Genomic DNA, 25,366 nt, shown 5'->3' with positions numbered 1-25,366 from the left:
ATGCAGACAACAGGGAACCCTTGTGCTTTTTTGGTGGAAATGTAAGTGATACGGCTCTTACCAAAGACAATATGGAGGTTACTCAATAAATTGAACACGGAACAGGCACATAATCTGTGAAACCCGCCTCTGGATAGATATCCAGTCACTTCATTGAGGGATATACTTGCAACACATACGTCTGCTGTCCATTGTGCTGACTATAGGAATCCTACTTTGTTTCCATATCCTTGGAATTTGTTGAGAGAGTAACAGTCACCAAGTGTTCCCAGCACAGAGAAATAAAATGGTAATTGTGAGTTGATGATCATTATTACACATTGTATATCTGTCCTATAATCACAGTGTAGCCCTCATAGGTACACCATTTTTATTTGTCAGTTATAGCTCAATAAAGCTGGAAAAGACAATGAAAGTTGGAGGTGTGCTGGGCTTGCCTCCTCTGAGTGGTGCTCAACTCAAGTCTTCACCTTAGATTGCTAAGGCATTTTGCAAATACTTGGTTTGTATCCCTGACCAGAGATTCCCCTTCACATAGTCTGTGGGGGGTCCAATCACCTGGCGCGTCTGATCCCAGTCTGCTGATTCCAGTCTGGGTCCCTCACTGAGCATCCTGACTGAGTCCTCCCATCCTGAGGGCTGGGATCCGGGCTGAGGGGGAGGGGGCTCTGCTCTGTGTGGGGATGGCTCAGGGCCTGGTCTGTGACCTGAAGGGGGCTGTCGGGTCCAGCTGAGGCGCCCGCTGCTGCATTGTGGGTGAGGGGCTCACCAGGAGGGGAGGGTGATGTGAGGACAGGGTGGGGAAACTCCCTTGTTGTTCTGTGTGTGGAGCTTCCTGTCGCGAGTCCCTCCTGTGACAGTGGGCAGCAGAGTCCCTCCTGTTCCACGTGGTGAGGTCTCCCTTGTGTGTGTGGTTGTGGCACAGGGAGGGGTGTGTTGGTTCTCAGCATTAAGCAGCATCTTCCAACTTTCAGGATTGACTTCTGAAGACTCAGGTTCTCTGAGGAAGAAGCTCAGGAGAGGAGGAAGAGGACAGAAAAGGACTCGAGAATGGCCCCTTCTCAGGTAAAGTCATACTCTCACTGGATTCTCAGTCCGTCCTTCCTGAAATGCCCTTCTTTTTACTCACTAATCCTGTCTGACTGCAGCGTCCTGCCTGACACCTGTACATCCACAGTCACCCAGGGCCCTCCCTCAGCGCCTGTCCTCCCTACTCAGACTCCACCCCCAGGACCCCGGGACCTGGAACGTGTGAAGCGGCTCCCTGGGCGGCGTCCTGGGCAGGCTTCACTTCACCCCCGTGGGTTGGAGACGCAGAGTCAGTGCTGTGGGGCAGCAGGGAGGGTTTAGGGGCCCATCTGGGTGCGCTGTCTGCTCTCTGTAAACCAGAGAAAGAAGCTGCACGGGGAAGTCAGGTAGAGATGTGCACAGTACCTGGTCAAATGGGGAAATCAGAACAATAAGGAGAAATTTGTTCAGACTTTTTCTAAGACAGCTGAAGCTAAATGTGAGAGTCTGTTAAAATCTTAATGATTGTGAATGGAATGGAAAGTTCAGAGACAGACCTCAGTGATAGAGGGTGTTTTATTGCATCATTGAATTGAAACTATGAAGTCAACTATAATCTCTGAGAGTTGGAAATTCTTTAAATCTCTTTAATCAGCTTCAGTTCTCAAGCTTGTCTTTTCGCTCTGTGGGTTGCATCCTTTGACACAGCTTTTCCCTTTGATGCAGGTGAGGCCCCAGCTCCATCCTTTTGCTGGTGGATATCCAGTTTCTCAGCACCATTTGTTACTGAGTCTGTGCTTTCTTCTTTGTGTAGACTTGGCTCCTTTGTCAGCACATTTTCCATATATTCCAAGGATTATTTCTGAGTTTTCTAATCTGTTCCATTGGTTTATGTATTTGTGTTTATGCCAGTACCACACTGTCTTAATTACTTTGTAGTGTGCTTTAAAATATAAAAATTATGGCCTCCATCTTTTTAAGAGTATTTTGGCTGTTTGGGGTCCCTTGAAATTCTCTGTGAATTTTAGCATGATTTTTTCTATTACTGTAAATATTGGGTATGAAATTTTGCTGTTGATCCCATTGAATCTGGAGAGTACTTTGAGTAATGTGGTCATTTTAAGAATATTAAGTCTTCAAAAAAATTTTTAGTCTTCCATTCCACAAGTACAGAATGTCTTTAAGTTTATTTATGTCTTTGGATTTCTTTTAGCAACATTCAGTAGTTTTCAGTGTATAAGTCTTTCACCTCCTTGGCTGATTTTTTTGGATCCCTTTTGATCCTATAGTAAATATGATTGTTTTCTAACTTTCTTTTGCCATTGTTTGTTGTGTGTAGAAATGCAGCTGATTTTTGATTTTTGCATTTTGTGGCATCATGCTGCAACTTTCTAAAGTTGTTTTTTGAAGTAGTAGTTTTCTCATGGATCTTTTTAGCTTGTTGTCCATGTAAAACCTTGTCACTTGCGAAGTAAGATTATTTTATTTCTTTTTCAATTTTGAATTGTTTTCTTTTATTCTTGCCTAATGCCTTTGGCTGGGACTTGACGCACTGCCTGAACGGCAGTGCAGAGTGTGCTGCTTTCCCCTTCTCTGTTGTAAGCGTTTGGCAGTGTATGCTTCCACTTTCATGCAGCTTTTGCTGCCTGTTGCAAATTTTGGTGTGTTTTGTTTTTTTTTTTCGTTCAGATATCTTTATAATTTCCTTGTGATGTCTTCTTTGACCCATTGCTTCTTTAAGAATGAGCTGTTTCATTTTCACGTTTGGGCAATTTTCCTGTTTTCCTTCTGCTCTTTATTTCTAGTTTCATTTCATTGTGGTTAGAGATGATACTTTTTGTGATGTCAGTCTTAAATTTGTTAAAATTTGTTTTGTTGCCTAACATGTGGTCTGTCAGAGAATGTTTCAACTGTGCTTGAAGGATGTATTTTCTGCTGTTCTTGTGTGATGTGTTATGTATGTATCTGTTAGGTACACTCGTTCTGTAGTGTTGTTCAAGTCGTTTGTTTCCTTTTGATCTTTTTATTTATTTCCATGTATATGTAAAATTAGGAAATTGAATTCTCACATTAATGCTGTGCTGCTGGCTATTTCTCTTTTATTTCTGTCAACATTTGCATCACGTTTAGCAGAGCTCTAATGTTAGATGTACGTTTATTTATAATTGTCATATCTTCTAGGCTAATTGACCCTTTTATCATTATATAATATTCTTTATGTCTTGTGTCAGTTTCTGTCTTTATTTTGTCTGATATAGTACAGTCACCCCTGCTTTCATTAGGATGGAATATCTTTTCCATCCTTTTCCTTTTAGCCTTTTCCTCTCCTTAGATTTGTGAATGTTAATGGTTCTAATGTCTGGTACACTACTCCCTCTGTGTCTCTGGCTCTCATTTTTCCCTCCTGTTACTTCCTCAAGTGGCCCTTACTCAGGCACACTGTACAGTGGTGGAAGGCAGGAGCCCTGGCCAGCCTCCTTAACGCCACTGTGATTTCAGAGCGAATGTGTTGAGTGTTTATGTCTGATCACAGTGTTTGGTAAATGTTCTTGCTTAATTACAATATATATTTTTTTTCATTTTCTTTTTCATCATGATTTTTAATTATGCAATAAAATTTTAACTTTACTGTTGTGATAAATTTTTTAATATATCTTTTAAGTTAATGTGTAATAGTAATAACTTCTCTAATTTTGAATCTGTTTTCTGAGTGGAATACACAAACTCTGCTATGCATTTGTTAATACATACCTATGGAAATCTTTGTCGTTAAGATTGTATTAGTATTTTTGAATATAGGTGTTCTGTAGAGATTAAAATTAAAGTATCCCATATTTTTCAGCTTAGTACAGTTTAGTACACTTGATACTGTTTCATTATCCCAAAGTTGCTGAAATTCACATGAATAAACTTGATGATAAGAAAAATCATGCAAAAAATATGTCCTTAGAGAACTTGGCTCATTTGAGTTAATTTTGTGTTTACATGTATGTCCATTAGTTCATGGATGTTCACGTCCATGCTTTGATGAAGGACATCATAATTGCGTACCTAAGCATTGAAATTTATTTTGAATATATATTAAACTATGTATTATATCTAGTTGAGGTTTTATTTTAATTATATTCCGTGTCCTTGAATTTTTTTCTCTGCTATTCTTTTAATGGTTTAAATAGTAGTGAGATTACTAACTTGCTGTGTGTGTGGTGTTCAGGCCCACATCTGTAGTGGCTCTTTATTCCCTGCCATGTTGTTCACCTTGGACTTCTTCCAGGTTTTCTCAGGGAACCCTCTGTTGATGTACTTGTAATGCTCTTTTTGTTACTTAAGTTATTGCTTCTTTATCTTCATTTCAAGAGCCCAGCCACTTTAATTCCCGTCCTTGCTCTGTCATTTCTTAGCTTCTTGACCTGAGTTGAGTTTCTCATACTGTCTCTTGACAGTTTTCTCCTCTGTCAGATGGGAACAGATCTTTCTTCAGTGAGCTATGATGCTCATAAAAAGTTCTTACCTGTTAGGCACTTTGAGTAGTGATTAGCATATGGGAACTATTCAGACACCTTTAGTCATCATCATAATTTAAGATTTTGGCTTTTCTTTAAAGCTGCTGTGGACTTTGTCATCTCTGAAGATTCCAGTCATACTGTACCTCATCTAGACACTGAGTATCACTCAGGGTGTAGAACACAGTATGTAATACTTATGCTTAGACAACTCATTGTTTTCTTGTATTGTCCACAAAAATTAGAAATCCGCATTGATAGGAGGATATCATAATCTCAATGAAAAAGCATAAGAAATTAAAATTAGAGACCCCTAATTTGCGCCAAATACCTCTCCATTGATCTGTCAGAACACACACTTCAACTGAACTGATTTTTACCCCTCTCTCCTCTTTTCATTTTTCTTGTGAAAATAAGGGCTCTCCTTATGGCCGCTTGGTGAAATATATTTTCATTTCAGGGACGGTTGACATTCGAGGATGTGGCCATAGAATTCTCTCAGGAGGAGTGGGAGTGCCTGGACCCTGCTCAGAGGGCCTTGTACGGGGAAGTGATGTTGGAGACCTACAGGAACCTGGTCTCCCTGGGTGAGAATAACTTCCCCACAGAAGTTGGGATCTGTCCTTGGCTATCCTTGCATTTTCCCTGTGTGCGTCTTTGGAGCCCCGGTTTTGCTTGAGTGATCTGAAATCCCTGCTGACTCAGACATGAAAAGGTTCACGATGCACATCAGGAGTTTAAAAGGACCTTTTCCTCAGATCTGTCTGCATCATTATACATCAGGGGCCATTACAGAGCTTACTTATTTATAAAGCTCAATAGCAAACTTTTAATTTACCCACTGTCCTGCAGTTAAATGGTTGGTGAATTTTTGCAATATTTTTCTGTTCCCATGTGTAATGTCCTAAATCCTCAGCTAAACAAGGAACTAGGATTCTGGGAAAGCCACAGCAAACCATGTTTCTTTCTTCTTATATGGAGGAATTTCTCTGTCTCATCTGAATATTTTACCCACTTTGTAGCAAGAAAAAGAGCCCTGGCTGTGGAGAGTGAGGTGAATGTCTTTGGGGATGTATCTGTGTGTGAACACACCAGATCTTAGGAGGGCAGAGGGGAAACGTTATTATTAAATAGCGTTTGGGAAACTCTCCCCTCCTCAGAGACTTCTATGGGAATACAGAAGGTTATGTATTACTGTGAACTCTCAGAGGAAATTTTTCTTCTCCGTAACTTATCACTCTGTTCTTGAACATGTAAAATGTGTTCTTTCACCCTCCAGTGGTGCTGTAGCTCCTCCAGAGACAAAGGCAGTCTTTATCATGATCTGCACTCTGCCATGTGGCTTTTGTGAGTTCATTGTTGCTTGACTTTGAAGAGCATGAGACAGGCTTTTCTAAAGGGTTCTCTCTTGCCCCCTTATCTCCATCTAGACTGGGTTGCATTTGGATGCTCAGTTCTCAGTCCATATACATCAGAGCTGATGCCTCCAGACTGCAATCCCTGAAGCTCTCCCAGTTCCACCCCCTTGGATGTTTTTAGGAGACCTAACCAGGAGGTGATGAAACACTGGCTGCTCTTTAATTCCATCTGGCGCCTCATATCCTGCCCGGAGCTGTCTCAGGCCCTGTCTGCTTGTTAACATCCCTCAGCCATTTCTTCTACTGTTTCCACCACCCACTGCAGGGAAGTGTGTCACAGCCAGGTTGACTGGATCTTCTGTGATGGTTACTTAGGAAAACTGTGAGGACAATGGGCAGAGATGCTCTTTTTCATTCCCAGTCCGTCATGGGATGAATATGTGAATTTTGCAGGCTTTTAGTTTGGCATCTGTGGGTGGACTGCGTGGTTTCACGTCACGCTCCTATACTGTCTGACCCTCATACCTTGTGGTTTTTTCCTTTTACTGCTGTACTTAGTCAGGGAAGGTGTACTCTTTCATATTCCGTATTCTCCTACGCTTGCATGATTTAGTATCTGAAAGTTGTTTTTGAAATACATAGTCCTAGCATCCAGAATTTTATCCAGTCTCTTTGATGTGATAATCCACCCTTAGTTAATGGCCAGGTTCTGGTGGACTCTCTCTGGAGTGGGTTACTGGGTCACAGAGCGTTTAGATGGAGAGTACTTCTCCTCATACGTGTAGTATTTTCCTGCCACATACAACGTCACCCAGCTATTTAGTGGCGTGGTCAACATATTGTACCATTCAAAATGGAAAGTATCTCCAGGGCCTGGCTGATAAGTCTTTTCAGATTTTTTCCTGCTTTTGAAGAATATCACAAACACATGTCTCAAGGGCCCTGTGACTGCGTTGTCCACATATGACCGTCCCCTTTCAGCCTTCGTAAATGGTATTAGAACTTATCCTAAGGACAGCAGTGTCCGAGTTTCCATTCCTGCATTTGTGAGGCTGTTGAGTAAACCATTGGTGATGCCACATTTTTTGTCACCTGTGTGTGCCATTGTTCATTCTACCTTGATTTCAAAGCATCTTTATGAGAGAGCTTCTGAAGGGGAATGGCACCTTCAATGATGAACCATAATTTGTTTTGTTTGATAGGTGGCCATTCCCTCATTGAATGGCCCTGACAACCTCGTGGAACATCATTTGACCGTATACACAAGAGTTTGTTTCTGGCGTCTCTGCTGTATTCCACTGGTCTGTCTCTCTCTCTCTCTCTTCTCTGCTGTCAAGGGTCTTTTGACATTGCTTATGAATCTTCAGATAGATTTATCTATTTCTTCAAGAAACACTGTTGGAATTTTACTAAGGATTGGGTTGAATCTTTTGATCGCTTTGGATACTGCTGACATCCTGACAACAGTGACTTCTAGTCTAAGAACTTGGGATATCTTTGGATTAATTTGTGCCTTTTGTAATATTTTTAGCTGTGTTTTTTTTGCCTATGGCATACCGTATCTTTCCCTTTTTGTGTAAGGTCATGGTATTTTATTTTTTTATGGTATTGTAAATGGAATTGTTTCCTGAACTTCCTTCTTGATTGTTCATTGTTAATGTGTAGAAACACCATTGATAATTTGCTTGTTGGTTTTGTATCTTGTAAAGTTTTTGAGTTGATTATTACTGTCAATTTTTTTTGCAGAATCCTCAAGGTTTGTTCCATTTCCGTTTGTCAAAACAGATGATTTTGCTTCCTTTTGCTATTTGGATGCCTTTTATCTCTTTTTCTGCCTATGTGTTTTTACTTGGACTTTTCAGTAATTTGTTTTTAGAAATAGTAAGAGTAGGCATTGTCTTTTTCCTGCTCTTGGACAGAAAGGTTTAAGTCATTCACCATTGACTATGATGTTACCTGTGGCCTGTTAATATGTGTCCTTTATTATGTTGAGGTAGTATTTTTCTATTTCTAGTTTATTGAGTGTTTTTATCATAAAAGGCTGTTGACTTTAAATGCTTTTTTGTATCAACTAAGATGATCCTGTAGTTTTTCATTCTGTTATTTTGCTGTCTTACATTGAAAAGTTTTCATATGTTCAGCCATCTTTAATATTTCAAAAGTTATCCCCATTAGTCATGATGTATAATTTTTAATGTGCTGTTGATTTCAGCTTACTGTTATTTTGTTGATGATTTTTGCATCATTATTCATTAGAGATTTTATAGTCTGGTAGTGTCTTTGTCTGGCTTTGATATTAGAGTAATTCTGACCTCAGATAGGAAGTTTGGAAATGTTTCCTTATTTTCAGTATTTTGAGGAAGAGTTGATGGAAGATTGTCTTAATTACTTTTAAATGTTCAATAGAGTTCTACAGTGAAGCTGTCTGGCCTTCCTTTGTTGAATGGTTTTTGATTAATGACTTGGTCTTTTTATAGGTTATAGATTTTAGATTTTTAATTTCATCAAGATTCTGCCTTGGATGGTTGTGTTTCTGTAAGAATTTATCCATTTCTTTTCTGAGTTATCCAGTATTTACACTTAAAATTGTGTTAGTAATTTCTTCTAATTTTTTTTTCTTGGTTTCTGTGGAAGCAGTTGCAGTCTGTTGTAATATCCCCTCATTCAATTCTAATTTTAGTAATTTGAGTCTTACTCTTTTTTTTGTTAGTTCATGTAGGTAAGAGTTTGTCAAAGTAGTTGTTCTTACCAAAGAACCAACTTGCCGTGATTTTCTGTAGTTTTTATTCTGTATTTTATTTATCTCTAATCTAACTCTTTTTCCTACTTTCTGCTAGTTTAAGGCATGTGTTGTTCTAAGATCTTTTCCTTTTGTTTTGTTTGTTTTGTTTTTTGGAAAAAAACTTTAAACCTGAACACCTTTCTCAGGACTGTGGTAAACTAGGACCTCTATTGTGTACTTTTTTGTTTCTCTTTCCCTGCTTTATTGATAATTTACCTTATAACATAGCGTAAATTTAAACTGTACAGGGCGATGATTTGATACACCCTTATATTCCAAAATGATTACCTTAATTGGTTTGTTAACACATACATCCACTCATTTAATTACAGTATTTCTTTGTGTGTTGAGGGCATTTAAGGTCTATTCTTAACAACTTTCTGTTGTATACACAGTATTAACTATAATCATACTGTACATTTGATTCCTAGAACTCTTTCCACTTATTCCTGGAAATGTATTCTTTTGACAGATCTCTCCCCATTCTGCCAGTCCCCAGCCTATACTGTTTCTATTAGTTTGGAAATATATATACAGTATGTAAAAAATACATATTTTAATAATGCTATCTCATGCATGAATGAGGTCATGCAGCATTAGTCTTTCTCTCTTACTTAATTTACTGAGTAAATATCCTGAGTGTCAACTGTGTTGGTGCAGATTAGCCAGATTTTCTTTTTTTCCCATGACTAAATAATATAAGTACCACCTGTTTTTTGGTCTGTTTGTCTCTTGGTCACTCAGTTGTTGTCACACCGTGGCTATTGTTAGTAGTGGAATGTCGGAAGGAGTTCAGGTATCTTTTTCAGACAGTGCTTTCCTATGGGAATTGGTTCATTACATGATTTTAAGAAAAATATTTTAGGAACTTTAAACTGTTTCCCATAGTGGCTGCACCAGTTTACATTCCCAGAAACAGATACTGCAGTTCCATTTCCTCCACACCCTCAACACTTGTCCTCTCTGGTCTTGTTGGTGACAGGTGTTCTAGCAGGCATGGGTCATAGTTCATTGTGGTTTTGATTTGCATTCCCTCCTGAGGGCACATCTGGGAACTGGGAGGCTTCCTTCAGTCAGTCTCACTGTAACCTACGAAGGTAAAAGACCAACAAAGTGTCCTGAATTCCCCTGCACCTTCCTGTTGATTGCTTTCACAGGAGGCACTTGCTTGGGTGCTGCAGCTTCTTTACTGGTTTCTAGATTTTTCTCAAAGTCTTTTTTGTTTATTTTTAACTTGGGTTCCTCATGGTTTAATGAGTGCCTGTGATTTCCTGTTGTGCCATCCTGCTCACATCACTCCTCATGTTTTTTTTCTTTTTCCCCCACTTTTTTTTTTAAATTGAAGTACAGTCAGTTACAATGTGTCAGTTTCTGGTGTACAGCACAGTGTCCCAGTCATGCATAAATATATGTGTATTCATTTTCATATTTTTTCGTTAAAGGTTTATTACAAGATACTGAATATAGTTCCCTGTGCTTTACAGAATAAATTTGTTTTTTACTTATTTTTATATCTCATGGTTTTGTTTCCTTGTAGTGTTTGTGTTAAGAAATATAATGATACGATCTCCAATAATTAGGACAGCTAAAGGAACACTATCACGTTTAATTACCCGGAGCATTAGAATAACATTTTTTATACCGAAGTCAGTACATTTCTTTTTTAAAGCATGTTATGCAATTAATATTTTAGTAACTTTTTTGTTGTTGTTTATTTACTAACTAATGTGATCATATCCTTAAGTTGCTCAGACTTTGGCAAACACCTCCTGCGAGTCTTGTTTCTCCTTACAAACTGCTTACCCAGTTAGGAGATCTTCATTCTGAAACCATGGCCTCCCTACTTTATGATACTGTTGGTATGTTTAGTTTTACCAGTGTCTGTACAGAATAAACTCATCTATTTCCCTTTTTGAGGGATCGGGGGGTAACTAGGTTTGTTTGTTTATTTATTTATTTTTAAATGGAGGTACTGGGGGATTGAACCCAGGACCTTGTGCATAGTAGGCACACACTCTACCACTAAGCTATACCCTCCCCTGCCTTCCATTTCCTTTTGATGGCCTCTGGGCTTTTGTTTCTGCTTCCTGCTAAGAGCACTGTTGCGGAATCTCCTGGAATATTATGTATGTTTTTGTTGAGTTTATACATGGAAATGACAATGATGGAATACTCACTTTGATGCATGATATAGCAAATAGAGTAATAGATGTAAACCTTCTATCTCCCTATAATGATTAAATCTCTTTCGTTTCTGTCCTGTACGCATAATATAATCCTTCTAGTTCAAAAGAGGACAGTATCATGCTACTTGCTAAACCAGTTCTCTCGAGGTCAGTACATTAGGTGCAGGTGTGAATGATGCAGTTACAGTCACACAGATGCGCAGTTACAGGCTGTGCTCCCACGTGTGCGTGTGCCCCATGCTCCACTCAGACCCTCTCTCCGTCCTGACCTTTCCTCATGTGGTACTTGGATGTGGATGGAAACATGGTTATTTGCTAGCACATATGAGTTCTCTGAAACATCTGGATATCCACAGCTGTCCTTCACCCATCCCTCCATCTTCCACATGACTCACTGTAAAAATAACCCCTCTTCAATCATTGAACACCTTTCTCAGGACTTGGTCCAAATCACTGTGTGCAGCCGTGATGACTCAGAGACCATGTCCAGGACGGACGGCTGAATAACATTACTAGTTACACAGCTCATTACTTCTTGCATCTCCCTTGAAGTTTTCTTCTTGACTCTCTGTGTTTGTTGTCGTATTGTGTAATCTGTACACTTGGGTGAGCGGTCATGCTTATGTATGTTTTCTCAGTCTGCTGGTCCAGGTTCACATCTTGGTTCTTGCACTAATTTCTATGTCAGTTTGGGTCGGTCATGTTCATAAACCTGAGTTTACTTCCCTTCCTTGAAAACTCGTGATAATTTCCCTCAAGGCTTTTAAGAGAAATTATTACATTTAGTTGGCTTCGAATAGTGCATTTTTAGTAATAAAGACTCAGAAGTCATTTTTGTTTAAAAAAATTTTTAACATTGTTACGTTTATTATACTTTTTTGTGTGTGTTATATATTTTATACCTTCCTCTTGCAATTTGTTCTCAACAATGTTGTGTCTGACCCTAGTTAAATCAATTCACAAATTTGTCACTCTCCATTACATGTATTTTGGAGCCAACGAGCTGACTATTTAAGAGCACTGCACAGGTAGGGAACTGATCTATTTACCGACTGTTAATATAACTGAAGAATATTTCATTTATTAATGTTTAATTTGGATATATATATGATGATCTTTCAGAATGTTTTGTGCTTATTCCTGGGTAGATAATTTTATAGGAGATTTTTTTTTAAATATTCTGTTTTCTTAAAAACTGCTTTATCAGATTCTTCATCTTCTCTATGCTGTATTTGTCTCCCAATTCTAAACTGCCAGTCATTGAGATTATATATTGGATAAGCTGGTTTCAGATTGCTTACTGTTACCAAATATTGTCTTTTTTTAGCATTCATTTATGTATAATAAGTATTCAGAATATATGTATAATTAACATTCTTTACTCTTCAATTATGAGACAGCAGTATGTTCAGTGTTAGTTACTATGTGCTTTGGAATCAGGCTTGAAGAATACACTTTTTTCGATAGCTAACAGAAGTTTTTCCAGTGTGTTTTTGTCATAAGTTGTTTGAAAGGAAGGTGCCCTAAAATTAAGTGGAATTACCTCTGGTCACTTTGTTTTGAGTGAAGAATCATTCCCTCTGTGTTTCCAAATATTTTAATATCATATTGGAAGGTTTCATACTCTGGTATACGTGCTAGTTTTAACGCAACATCATGTATTTAACGTGAAATACTTACCTATGAATCGTGATGCTTAGGATACCTATGGTTATGTCTTGTAGATGTCTCTCACATGCATGTGATCAAGAAATTACGAACAAAAGCAAACAATGATAGAGGAGAAGTATTCCAAACAGTGATACTGGGAAGACATGAATGGAATGAAATGAGACATTTTTACCGCAGGGAAATCCAGGAAAGTATGTATGACTTTGAGTCTCAGCAGAAAGATGAGGAAAGAAATTACAAAGGAACGTCTATATCCCATAACGAAAATCTCACTGATGAGGGAGATCAACATAATGGATGTGTTGGGGGGATCAGCCCTCTTGAAAATTGGCTTACGTTACACTTCCAGCATGAACTGGATATTTTTAAAAGTAAAGAGAAAACTGATGCATTTAATCAAGCCGAGAAGAGTATCAACAGTAGTCCTTCATCTTCACCACTTCCAGGAATTTCTCCTGGTGTCCAAACCAACATGTCTAACGCACATGGGAGTGATTTTACGCGCCCTTCAATACTGAAACAAAACCAGAGTGCACACAGGGAAAGACCTTACAAGTGTAGCGAGTGTGGCCAAAGCTTTCCTCAGCGCTCAGCCCTCACGCGACATCATGTGATCCATACAAGAGAGAAAATATATAAATGTGATATATGTTGCAACATCTTTAGTAGAAATTCAGATCTTGTAATACATCGGAGAATTCATACTGGAGAGAATCCTTACAAATATAACAAGTTCGGCAAAACCCTTAATCATGGCTCCCACCTCAATGGACACCAGATCATCAATACAGGAGAGAAATTATATAAATGTGATATATGTGGAAAAGTTTTTAGTCGCAAATCATACCTTTCTAGACACGGGAGAACTCATACTGGAGAGAAACCTTACAAATGTAATGAATGTGGCAAGGACTTTGGTCAAAATTCATACCTTGCTAGACATCGTAGAATTCATACTGGAGAGAAACCATACAAATGTAATGAGTGCGGCAAGGCCTTTTGTCAAAAAGGAAGCCTTGTATGTCATTGGAGAATTCATACTGGAGAGAAACCTTACAAATGTAATGAGTGTGGCAAGGTCTTCAGTCAAAGTTCTACCCTTGTCAGTCATCAGATAATTCATACTGGAGAAAAACAGTACAAATGTAATGAGTGTGGCAAAACCTTTTATTTTGGCTCACACCTCATACAACATCAAATAATCCATTCAGGAGAAAAACCATATAAATGTGATGTATGTGGGAAAGTCTTTAGTCGAAATTCAGACCTTGTAATTCATGGGAGAATTCATACTGGAGAGAAACCTTACAAATGTAAAGACTGTGGCAAAATCTTTAATCACAGCTCAAACCTCAGCAGACATCAGCTAATCCATACAGGAAGGAAATTAAGTAAATGTGACATTTGTGGCAGAGTCTTTAGTTTTAATTCATACCTTGCAAGACATCAGAGAATTCACACTGGAGAGAAACCGTACAAATGTAATGAGTGTGGCAGGGTCTTCAATCGAAATTCAATTCTTGTGAGTCATCGGAGAATTCATACCGGAGAGAAACCCTACAAATGTAACGACTGTGGCAGCTGCTTTAGTCGAAAGGCTTACCTTGTAAAGCACCAGAGTGTTCATACTAAAGAGAAACCTTACAAGAATAAAGAACGTTGAAAAGCCGTTACTATGGTCTCAACCGTCACTACACATCAGGGCATAAATACAGAGGGGAAACCATATTAGTGTGATGTATGTGGGAAGGTCTTCATTCCAGTTTGAAACTTCAAATTCATGGGAGATTCACAGTGGGGAGAAACAGAGCACATGATGAGTGTGCCAAAGCCTCAGTTAACAGAAGAAAATTCATACGGGAGAGAAACGGTAGAAATGTAAGGACTGTCTTAAAAGTCCTTAGTCACAGTTCATACCTTAAGGTTGACCAAAGGTTCATACTGGAGAGAAACCTTACAAATACAATGAGTGTGGCAAATCCTTTACTGTACTTTGAAGCCTGCCTTACCATTAGGTAATCTGTATTGGTGAGGGACTTTAAGGAAGTTTTAGCAGGTGTCCACATCTTAGGCTTCATCAGAAAAATCGTCCTGGAGAGAAATTAGATAAATGATCTTAGTATGACCAGGCCTTTAGAGAAGGAATTCATTCACCAAATAATTCATTCTGGGATACTTCATAAATGCCACGAAATAGGAAGAATCTATACTCGGGCTCACATCTCATCAGTCATCACATAATCCATACTGGACAGAACATTACAGATGTACGGAATATGGCAAAGTTTCAAATTAGTGGTCAGTCATCACTGGATACTAGAATATTTATCCTGGAGAGAAGCCACGCAGGTGTAATGTGTGTGGCAAGGATTTTACCCCAAGTTCACAAGATGGGATCGTACTGGATCAGTACCTTACAAATGCAGGGAGTGTGGCAAAAGCTTTATCTTGAGTTCAAGAATTAGGCAACAATGAATAGTCCATTGAAGAGAAAGCATACAAATATCTTGAGCAGAGGCTTTATCCAGGGTTCACAGTGCACTGGCCGCCTTAGCGTACACACAAAGCAGTATGTGTGCCAAGGCTTGTACCTGAGCATTAAAGCTGTAGAACAGAATTTGTGTTGGAGAGCAATGTTCCAAATAAAATGACCATAGCAGTTTTCACCAGATATCCACACCTGGTGTCATGGTAGAATTCATGCAGGTCAGAAACTAGAGATGTACTGAAGATGGAAGGAAATGAATGAAACCGCATTTAGGATTCACTGAAGAACTCAAACTGGGGAGAATCCTTACAGATGTAATGAATCAGGTGACTGTTTTCAGCAATTCATAAATCAGCCTACACATCAGGAAGTCTGTACTATGAATAACCAGTCTGTGGTTCTCCGGGATGAATCTGAGAAGTTACATGCTGTGGAAGCATCACTAGTCACAGTGTGCTAAAACTTCCGAGGTGGTAGGTCTGTGAGAGGAAGAAGGGTGTGTGTGGAAATGGCCCATTATCTTCTGTGTATAAATATTCAGTTATTTGAGTTTTCTTGCAAAGGCTAAATTATTGTTTATGCCTTTCCACATGAAGTTTGATGCCAGTTGCTGTATGTCACCATTACAGGCCTTTCATGATGGTCTCTGGGAAGGAATAAAATGAGGGGTTGAATCCATTTGGTGCAGTTCATTCACATCTGTGTTCCTTGGAAAAACTCAGACCCTGGATTGTCAGATTCAATAGTGTATGAATTAGGGACAGGGATGTGCAGAGAATATTGTAAAGCTGTGACTTGACTCATCACACTTACTGTGTTCAGGGTGCTCGTCCATAGATTGGTCACTGTGGGTTACAGACAGAATGCTCTACCCTCTGACCAAGAAGGACGTTAAGCGCCTGGGGCTTTCATGGGAGGAGAGTGACAGGTTACTAGGGGCTGATTATGTGGTAGGAGCATTGCACAGGAAAAATTGGTCACTCCATTACATGGGAAGAGGTGTTGGATACATTGATGTTTAATGAAAAATTAGCCTTATTCTTGGAAATTGAAGGGAGAGCAGGAGCAGTTAAAGTGAGGGGGAAATTTGGGGGGAGGGTATAGCTCAAGTGGTAGAGCACATGCCTAGCATGTGTGAGGTCCTGGGTTCAGTCCCTGGTACCTCCTTTAAGAATAAATCAATCAACCTAATTATCCCCCCCCAAAACCATAAGTAAATAAATGTTACTGTTCAAAACATTAAATTTTTTAAGTGAGGGGGAAATTTAATTACCGGGCTAGGCTCTTGGGAGATAAGCTTTTGTTTTGAACTTCCGGTTTGTATGAGAGGAAGACGCCCTCAGCCTTTTTTATTTGCTTGCCCGGATAGGCTGAACAGGAAGAGGTGGTCCTGAGGATTAAAAGCTCTCCATAATCATCCATGAAAAATAGATTCAGATTATTTAATAAAGCACTGAATGTTTACTCTTGAAACTCGTTATTTCTTGATTTGGAAAACCACACTTCTTCATGTTAATAATTTATTACGTATGCCATATAATACCGCTTATATGTGGAATTTAAAAATATGACACCAATGAACTTATTTACAAAAACTCACAGACATAGAAAACAAACTTACGGTTATGGGAGGTGGGGTAGGTGGGAGGGGGCGATAAATTGGGAATTTGAGATTGGCAGATACAAACTACTATATATAAAATAGATAAACAGGAAGATCCTAGTATATAGCACAGGGAACTATATATTCAATGGCTTGTAGTAACCTGTAATGAAAAAGTATGAAAAAACCATCAATATTTTCTGCCTAGATAAAACTGATTTCACCATTAAGTACATCAGATAAATGTTCAGTTAGAGCATTAGACACATTTTTTTAACCCACTTTTCATTAAAACATTTTCCCATATAGTCAGGCTGTTGTATTACATTTTTAAAACTCATTATGTGCCTGGAGGTTTTATAGCAACTATTCTGTTACCCCGGGAATAATGTTGGGAGTCTTTTAGGTCAGGAAAAAGAGTTAAACCCATAGATAAATAAATTCAATATTAGATTATACACTACATGGATAAAACATGAGCGACCACCATCGGCGATGATTACATTAAATTATTATTGGTAGCAGCCAAGGACTCCTGTGGTGTTTGGGACTTCTAGTTTATCTTGACAAACTTGGTTCATTTCTCAGGAATTCTTACACATACCCGTGTGTCTTTGCCACTGGACTAGTTTCTGCTCTAGAGAAATCCTTGTTTGACGTGGAAGCCCTTCCACAACTCTGCATAACCTCTCCCCCTTACAGACTCAGCCTCTCAGCCTGAAATACCCAAATACTCCTCTGATTCCTTCCTGCTGCCTGGACTGTGGGCTGAGCGTGGCGTACGCCTGTGGGTGGGGGAGGGACACGGCCAATGCCTGAGATGCTTGTGCTTCTCACACCATCTAGAACTGCAACATCCGTTCGATTTTAGGGTGATAGTGCACACTTGAGCGAAAATGTCTGAAAATATTTATTCCCCTTTGCCAATTCTTGCAAACAATGTGTTCCTAAGAACATTATGGGAGTATAATAGAGACTTCTTTTTCCTTGGCCCCTGAAGACGGACGGGTTCTCACGGAGGAAAGAGAAGATGCTGTAGTCTCACTTTCTGGGTAGTGATGTTGAAAGTATTTTCCATGGGCGCGTCTTTTTATTTCCCCTGCTCTAGTGGCAAATTACAAATGATGGTATGTTCTGTTTTCGTCTTTATTGAATTCAGATTGCATTCTTTTTTTTCCTGCTTAATTCTTTTATTTATTTTTACTGAAATATGGTCAGTTACAGTGTGTCAATATCTGGTGTACAGCATAATGTCCCAGTCATGTATGTATGTGTGTGTGTGTGTAGTCATTTTCATGTTCTTTTTCATTAAAGGTTATTATAATATATTGAATATACAAATGACGTTCTAATTTCCATTCTAATTCTTTTCCCCAAGATTAGTTACAAGTAGGTCATTTTCTAAATATTTGATTTCTAGCAGCTTTTTCTGTTACTGATTTCTATTTTCATTTCCTTGTGGCTGTTGAAATATGTTGTATAACTTGAATTCTTATAATTTATAAAGACTGGTGTGATGGCCAGGAATATAGTTTGTCTTGCTGATACAGTAGTATGTGCATTTTGAAGATATTAATGGGGGAAAGATATAGCTCAAGTGGTAGAGTGCATGCTTAGCATGCACGAGATCTTAGGTTCAATCCCTAGGACCTTCTCTAAAAACAAAACAAGTAAACCTAATTACCTTCCCTTCCAAAAAAATCTAAAAATTAATTTAAAAAATTAAAAGGTTGAAGATAGTGTAAAATTCTCTAGTTAGGTGGATTGTTCTTGGAAAACTCAGTTTTTTTTTACTTCCCGTGGAAGGAAAAATTCTGATTTCCCTACTGTGTGTCTCTTTCCTTTGTGTCTCCTTTACACTCACAGCACAACCACCCTCACACAGTGAGCACTTTTGACATTTTTGGTCACCAATGTGTGGGGGTTTTCCCCACAACAAACAATTCCCGGCAACACCAGGTGGGTATCCTACAATTCAGCTCAATTCTGACACCGTCTACACCGAAATAGCATCAGATCCCACAAGACTCCCCTCCCCAACCCAGGACACTTCAGATGACAGTCGCAAGTCCAAGTTATCGCCTCTGCTTCTTACCCACTGGCTATATATTGGACTTCCCAACAACCCCTTTTTTTGGCTCAATAAATTAGCCAGAACGCCTCCCAGGGTCCAAGGAAGCACTTATTTCCACTTACTAGTTTATTAAATCATATGATAAAGGACCATATCACTTGATAAATCTCCAGATGAAAAGGCACATGGGCAAGTTCTGGGACGGGCCAGAGCACAGGACTTGCTTTCCTTGTGGAGTCGGTTTGTGTTAACCTCCCAGTGAGAGTGCAGCTCTCTGAACCAACTAATGCTGGGATTTTATAGGGTTTTTTATCTTGTATTATTAAATTCTAGAGCAAGAGTTAACTTCTAGTGCTCTTACCACTTAGGAAATTACAAGGATTTTACAAGCGCTGTGCCAGGGGCTGGGGGCAGAGGCCAATATCTATATTTTCTATTATCTCAGTTCTATAAGTGTCAGTTACGTTAATTTCATTGTTCGGTACTGTTGTTAGCATCTTCTTCATACACTTTCTGTCCACTTGTGTTACCTATTATTCAGGGAGGGGGCATGCTTAGCAAGCACGAGGTCCTGGTTTCTATCTCCAGTACCTCCATTAATTAAAAGTAAAGTTTTATGTGTGTGTATATATATATATGTGTGTGTGTGTGTGTGTTATATTCCATTTCACTATATGCATATAAAAATATATATAATGGAATATTACTCGGCCATAAAAGAAAATGAAAATTGGCCATTTGTTACATCATGGATTGACCTAGAGGATCTTATGTTTACTGGAGTCATATTTCAGTGGATTCCTGTCTCTATGGCTGAAATAGTTCACATGTAGTGATGTGATGAAACATACATTATAGTAGATGGTATCTCACAGATACTGCCATAAAACTATTGAGGGCTGGAATGCAGTCATTGCATATTTGATAATCTAGCTTTACTTCTCTTAGGGTTCATATTAAAGAGAATATACTGCCCCAGAAAATGCATTTAGAAATATTGCAACTTACTCTTTAGGTGGAAATAAATCCCAATGCCTTCTGAAGACTAAATATTTTACAGGCTCTGTTATCCACACCTGACAGAACTTTCAGAAGTAGAAAACAAAGGAAAGAGCTAAAATAGAATGTGAAAATAAAAAGTGAAATTTTCTAATTATCCTCATAATGAACATATAGTCATTTTAAAATGACATTCTGTTCAGTTAGTACACAGTTCACTATAATTTCGTAAACAAGTTCTGAAAGATGTAAAGGTAATTCTCAGAAGTGTGAAATAGAGGAAGTAGTTTAATGAATAATGCACTTCTCATAAAACTATTTTTTCCTTTTTTTTTTTTACTTTCACTTTTTACTGCATCTATATGAGGTAATGGGTGCTAACTAAACTTACTGTGGTCATAATTTCAATATATATAAGTCAGAACATGCTGTACCCTGTAAACTCAAACAGTGTTGTATGTCAAATACATCTCACTAAAACTCGGGGGAAAGTTGGTTTTAAAAGGCAATGCGACACTAGCAAAAAGGAAAAATGCAGTTTATGACAATTGAAAGTATGGCTTTATCTTTTTAAATCAATGGTTAGTGATGGAAATGATCACCTACCTTAGTTTTCTAGTCTCAGACCCCAGGTTTGGTCTCTGAGTCTCTAGAACTGACAGCACGTTGAGCTGGAATCCTGGCTGAATGGGGAACAGAAGGGAAAAGCTGTTCTGTGCGGTGTCAGTCTGAAAAGGTTCGTCCTACTCAGGGAGAGTTTTGCATTTCTCATTATGATTTGCTATAAAGAAACAAGCCCAACTCTGGTTTCTTTAAACTACTTAAATTAACTCTACTTCCAGGAAATATTCCGAGATCCACCACGGCCCCACAGCGACCACCTGCAGACCAAGGTTCCCAACCACTGAAATGCTTTAGCCTTACAAGCGGGACAAGCGAGCCACGTGCTGGCAAAAACTGCTTTTTATTGAAACTGTTTTCAACTTGTTAGCAGGAAACATCTTAGTTTTCGACATAACTGGTCCACATAACTGTAAGCTTTTACCTCAAAACTGTAACAGTTAATAAGTTAAAACGAGCAGTTTCTAGGTACCATCCCCTCCCCACCCCCTGCCCCAACCAGGACTCTTTCCTCGCCTCGCCCACGCCGGCATCGCCCCGCCCAGGCTGCGTCCCCGGAAGTCCCGCCTCTAACGGACCCGGAAGTGGAGAGCGCGGAGTGACGGTCTCAGAGCCCAACGTAAATTTGTGTTTGTGCTGCGCGGTCACCTTTCCTCCGTCCTCGGGGTGTGAGAGTCACTAGGGACCTCTCACCGCAGCACCCGGTCCCCCGGCCAAGTAAGTCCTGACGGCGCCGCTCCAGGTCGGGGATCTTTTCCTTTGGGTTTGAAACCGCTCTGAGGCTGGTCCCTACCCTTGGCTTTCTCTCCTTCGATTACGGAGACACCGCCTTTCCTGATACTTTCCTGCTTAGAAGTTTTTACTCCCTCGCTGCCCCCCCCCCCCGGCATGTAACGTCCTCTTCCGCGAGGTAGACTCGCTTCCCCAGCCTCGCCCTCTCGGTCCCTGGAGGGCGGCGCCGGCCGCCCGGCTCCCGTGAGGCCACGTCCGCTCCCGGGTCCCAAGATTCTGGGGAGCCCGGCCCTCTCCTGAGACCCTCTGCCTTCCAGCCCCTCTGTCCTCGCGTCCTCCTCAGGCCGGTCCTTCTGCTGCGCGGGCCTCCCCTTCGTAGTCAGCCCTTCCCCCACCCCGCGTAGGGGGAGCTGACCTGGGCCAGCCTTGTGACCCCCCAGTGTTGTTACGTCCCAAATTCCACCCCGCTGGAAAACGGTCACTTCCGATAGGTGGGCATCTTATTAAGTCGCCTTCCTTGTAAATACGTGGGTGAGCGGCAGCAGGAGGAGAGATGGCAACTCAGAAATAAAAAACTGAGAGAAAAAAATGAGGGAGAACCGAAGCAAGGCAGAGTTTGGCTGAGGCACTTGCAAAGAAACAGTAAAAGGAAAGAGATTAAGCCTCTAGTAAAATGGAGAAGTAAATTAACAAGGCCGGACCTCCAGTGATTAGAGAGCAGTATGGGGAGAGGGGCTCTGGAGCAGCAGTATGAGGGGGGGCAACAGTGGTGAGGAACTTCACACAGAGGGTGGGGGGGGAGGGGATAAACGGTGTAACCGTGGTCTTCAGAGCATCATGGTGCTGGGAGAGAAAGAGGACAAATGGTGACAAGAATAACAGGATGAGCCACAGGAGCAAGGAATCATAGGCACATGTGGTGCCCGAGAGTGAGGAGGAAGGGAAAGGCTAAAAGGAGTGTAACCTGGAGGGTAGAGAAGGAGCAGAGATAGAAGAAAGAGACAGAAATACAGAGGGATTTAGGACCATCAGAAAGGTGGGGGAGAAAGCTACAAGAAGGGCACAGGTTGCAGTGTAGGACAGAACAGGAGTGAGGGAAGACATAGAGGGGAGGGCAGACACAGCAGGAGAGTGGAGGGGAACAAAAAGAGACTGAGAACGAAATAGGGAAAGAGATAAACAGAATGAAATGGAAACACATAGCAGTGACGGTGGAGTGGGAAACTGGATCCAGGTGCATAATGAGTTCTTTGGATGTGGATGATTGGTTGTGATATGTAGAGGGAGGGTATAGCTCAGTGGTAAAGCACATGCTTAGCTTACACGAGGTCCTGGGTTCAATTCCCAGTACCTCGAATTTAAAAAATAAAGTTCTGACAGATAATTTGTAGTTTTAAAATGTAATACATTTTAAATTGTTTGCTTAAATTATACAGATGATGAGAATTACAAAACCGTCTATGAGGATTGTGCATTTTGTAATTATTCCTGAGACAGTAACTTTCATTTCCAGCTCCGATTCAGCCAGGCGGCAGTGACTTAACCCAGTCAGTCGTGGGTCACCCCTTTCCCTTTTCCTGACGCGGGTTGGAGGACAGGGAAGAGGAGACACGGGGCAGGAAATGACGGTCTCTGTCACTGCATTAAAGGAACGTCGAAAGTCTGCCTTTTTCCCAACGGATTCACTTTTCTCTTTCTTTTTTTCTTTGTTGCATTTAATTCATTTTGTAGCTTGTAATAAATCTTGGTACATTTCATTTCTACTACTCTGTAAATAATTAGAAACTTCTGAAATAAGCTTTGGTGGCCTTGTATATTCAACTCATGCAATTCTTTTCTAAATGTGATATTTTCTCAATTTTTTAAACATCGACACCAGAATTTTTGGATGAAGAAAATTCACAGATTATTTGTTTTTTAGATGGGTTTTTAGGTCTCTTTGAGGTCTGCTTGCCCTCTCTTTGTCTTCTATATTGGAAAAGTTCTTCAGTAACTTGTAAATAATTTTGGACTATTTTGATGAGCACTTGATAAAGATATCAATGATCTTTTATAATAACTGCCCAAACCTAGTTTAACTAGTTAGTCTAATGTTCCATTTTCTTCCATTTTGTGTGATCTATTAAGTTTGTGAGCTGGGAGGTGACATGAAGTTGTTCTCTCATGTCCCTCTTGACTGTCTCTAAATGGTGGAGGATGAGCGGGATTGACTTGGAAACTTCTTCCAGCAGAGCCCGTCTGTTCACCATGAAACCGTTTGCTTGGAGCTTATTTCTAAGCTGACCCCTTATGGCGTTTTTCTCACCAATGGCTATGTTTTTGCAAATCTGCATTTTAAAAATATTTTACTACGATCCTCAGGAAAAAGGAATGGCTATAGAAAACTTACATCACCCACAAATCATGACATTATTATGACAGGAAAAGAAACATATTTCATGTGGAAACCAGAAAATGTGAAATGCATAGAACCTTATAGTATAAAGGCTGTCACAAGGGGTTGGGTGGTGGGGGAAACGGGGAGATAGATGTTGGTCAAAGGTTAGAACGTTCAGCTGTCAAATAAATAAGTACAACACCAACATCTAATGCACAGGGTGCTGCTTTAGTTAAACAGACTGTATTTCTGTATACTTGGAATTTGCAGAGAGAGTAAAACTTAAGTGATGTCACCACACAGAAACAAAATTGATTTGGGCGTTGATGGAAGTTTAAATTCCTTTATTGTGATAATTGGTACACAGTGTATACATCTGTCAAATAATCACATTGCCGGCCACGTTTGTACACCATTGTTATTTCTCATCTGTGCCACAATAAAGCTGGAAAAGAAAAAGAAAGGGGGAGATCTGCTAGACTTCCTCTGGTGCTTAAGGCAGGCATCACATTAGATTGATGAGGCATTTCTCACATGGATGTTTTATACCCTCAGACCAGGAATTCCCATTCATTCAGTCTGTGTGGGGTTCAACCTCATTAATATCTAAGGGGTCCCGGGTGATTCCAATCTTCATCCCTCACTGAGCATCCTGACTCTCAGTCCTTCCGTCCTGAGGGCTGAGATCCGGGCTGAGGGGGAGGGGGCTCTGCTCTGCGTGGGGATGGATCAGGGCCTGGGCTGTGACCTGAAGGGGGCTGTTGGGTCCAGCTGAGGCGCCCGCTGCTGCATTGTGGGTGAGGGGCTCACCAGGAGGGGAGGGTGATCTAAAGGACTGTGTGGGGAGACTCCCTTTTTTTTTTTTTTAACTTTTTATTGATTTATTGATACAATGTTGTATCAAATTCCAGTGTAGAGCGAAACTCCCTTGTTGGTGTGTGTGTGGAGTTTCCTGTCCCGAGTCCCTTAAGTGACAGTGGGCAGCAGAGAGGACTGTGTTCCATGTGGTGAGGTCTCCTCTGTGTGTGTGGTTGTGGCACACGGAGGGCTGTGTTGATTCTCAGCATTAAAGGACATCTTTCCACTTTTCAGGATTGACTTCTAAAGACTCATGTTCCCTGAGGAAGAAGCCCAGGAGAAGACGGATAGGACAGAAAAGGACTCGAGAATGGCCCCTTCTCAGGTAAAGTCGTACTCTCACTGGAACTTGTGAAGCAGCTCCCTGGGCGGCGTCCTGGGCGGGCTTCACCCCCGTGGATTGGAGACGCCGAGTCAGTGCTGTTGGGCAGCAGGGAGGGTTTAGGGGCCCATCTGGGTGCGCTGTCTTCTCTCTGTAAACCAGAGAAAGAAGCTGCACGGGGAAGTCAGGTAATGATGTGCACAGTACCTGGTCAAATCTGGATAACAGATCAATAGAGGGAATTTGTTCTGACTTTTTCTGAGAGAATTGAAGCTAAATGAGTGAGTCACTGACTTTAAATCTTAGTGATTGAGAATGAAATGGAAAGGTCAGAAACTGACATCAGTGATAGAGGGTGTTTTATTGCATCCTTGAATGTAAACCATGAAATCAACCTCAGTCTCTGATAGTTGGAAAATCTTTACGTCACTCATCACCTCCATTCCTCAGAGGCTGTCCTTTCACTCTGTGCGTTGTATCCTTTGACACACAGAAGTTTTTACCTTTGATACAGGTAAGAAGGTTCCAGCTCCATTCTTTTGCTGGTAGATACCTAGTTTCTCAGCACCATTTGTTTTTGACTCTGTCCTTTCCCCTTTGTGTTGTCTGGGCTCCCTTGTCAATACATTCTTTGTATATTCCAAGGATTATTTCTGAGTTTTCTAATCTGTTCCACTGGGTGATTTATTTGTGTTTATGCTAGTACCACATTGCCCTGATTACGTTGTAATATGTTTTGAAATCTACTAACGATGGCCTCCATCTTTTTCAAGAGTATTTTAGC

General features: G+C 40.2%; 1 protein-coding gene and 1 non-coding gene across 2 annotated transcripts in view; one reads left to right on the top strand and one right to left on the bottom strand.

Annotated features, from left to right (window-relative positions):
• LOC102534018 (uncharacterized) overlaps window positions 1-25,366 on the top strand; it is a 44,095-nt gene that overhangs the window by 5,425 nt on the left and 13,304 nt on the right. Inside the window, 5 exon segments of the mRNA XM_072966377.1 lie at window positions 975-1,065; window positions 4,972-5,098; window positions 12,562-14,150; window positions 14,152-14,177; window positions 24,510-24,585. Coding sequence (XP_072822478.1) covers window positions 1,051-1,065; window positions 4,972-5,098; window positions 12,562-14,150; window positions 14,152-14,177; window positions 24,510-24,585 — 1,833 coding nt within the window. The 5' untranslated portion in view covers window positions 975-1,050.
• TRNAS-ACU (transfer RNA serine (anticodon ACU)) lies at window positions 10,616-10,689 on the bottom strand. The gene has a single exon. It is a non-coding gene; the product is annotated as a tRNA-Ser (tRNA).

Source organism: Vicugna pacos, chromosome 9 (genome assembly GCF_048564905.1).
Source record: "Vicugna pacos chromosome 9, VicPac4, whole genome shotgun sequence".
NCBI lineage: Eukaryota > Metazoa > Chordata > Mammalia > Artiodactyla > Camelidae > Vicugna > Vicugna pacos.
This window is presented reverse-complemented; position numbering and strand designations above follow the sequence as displayed.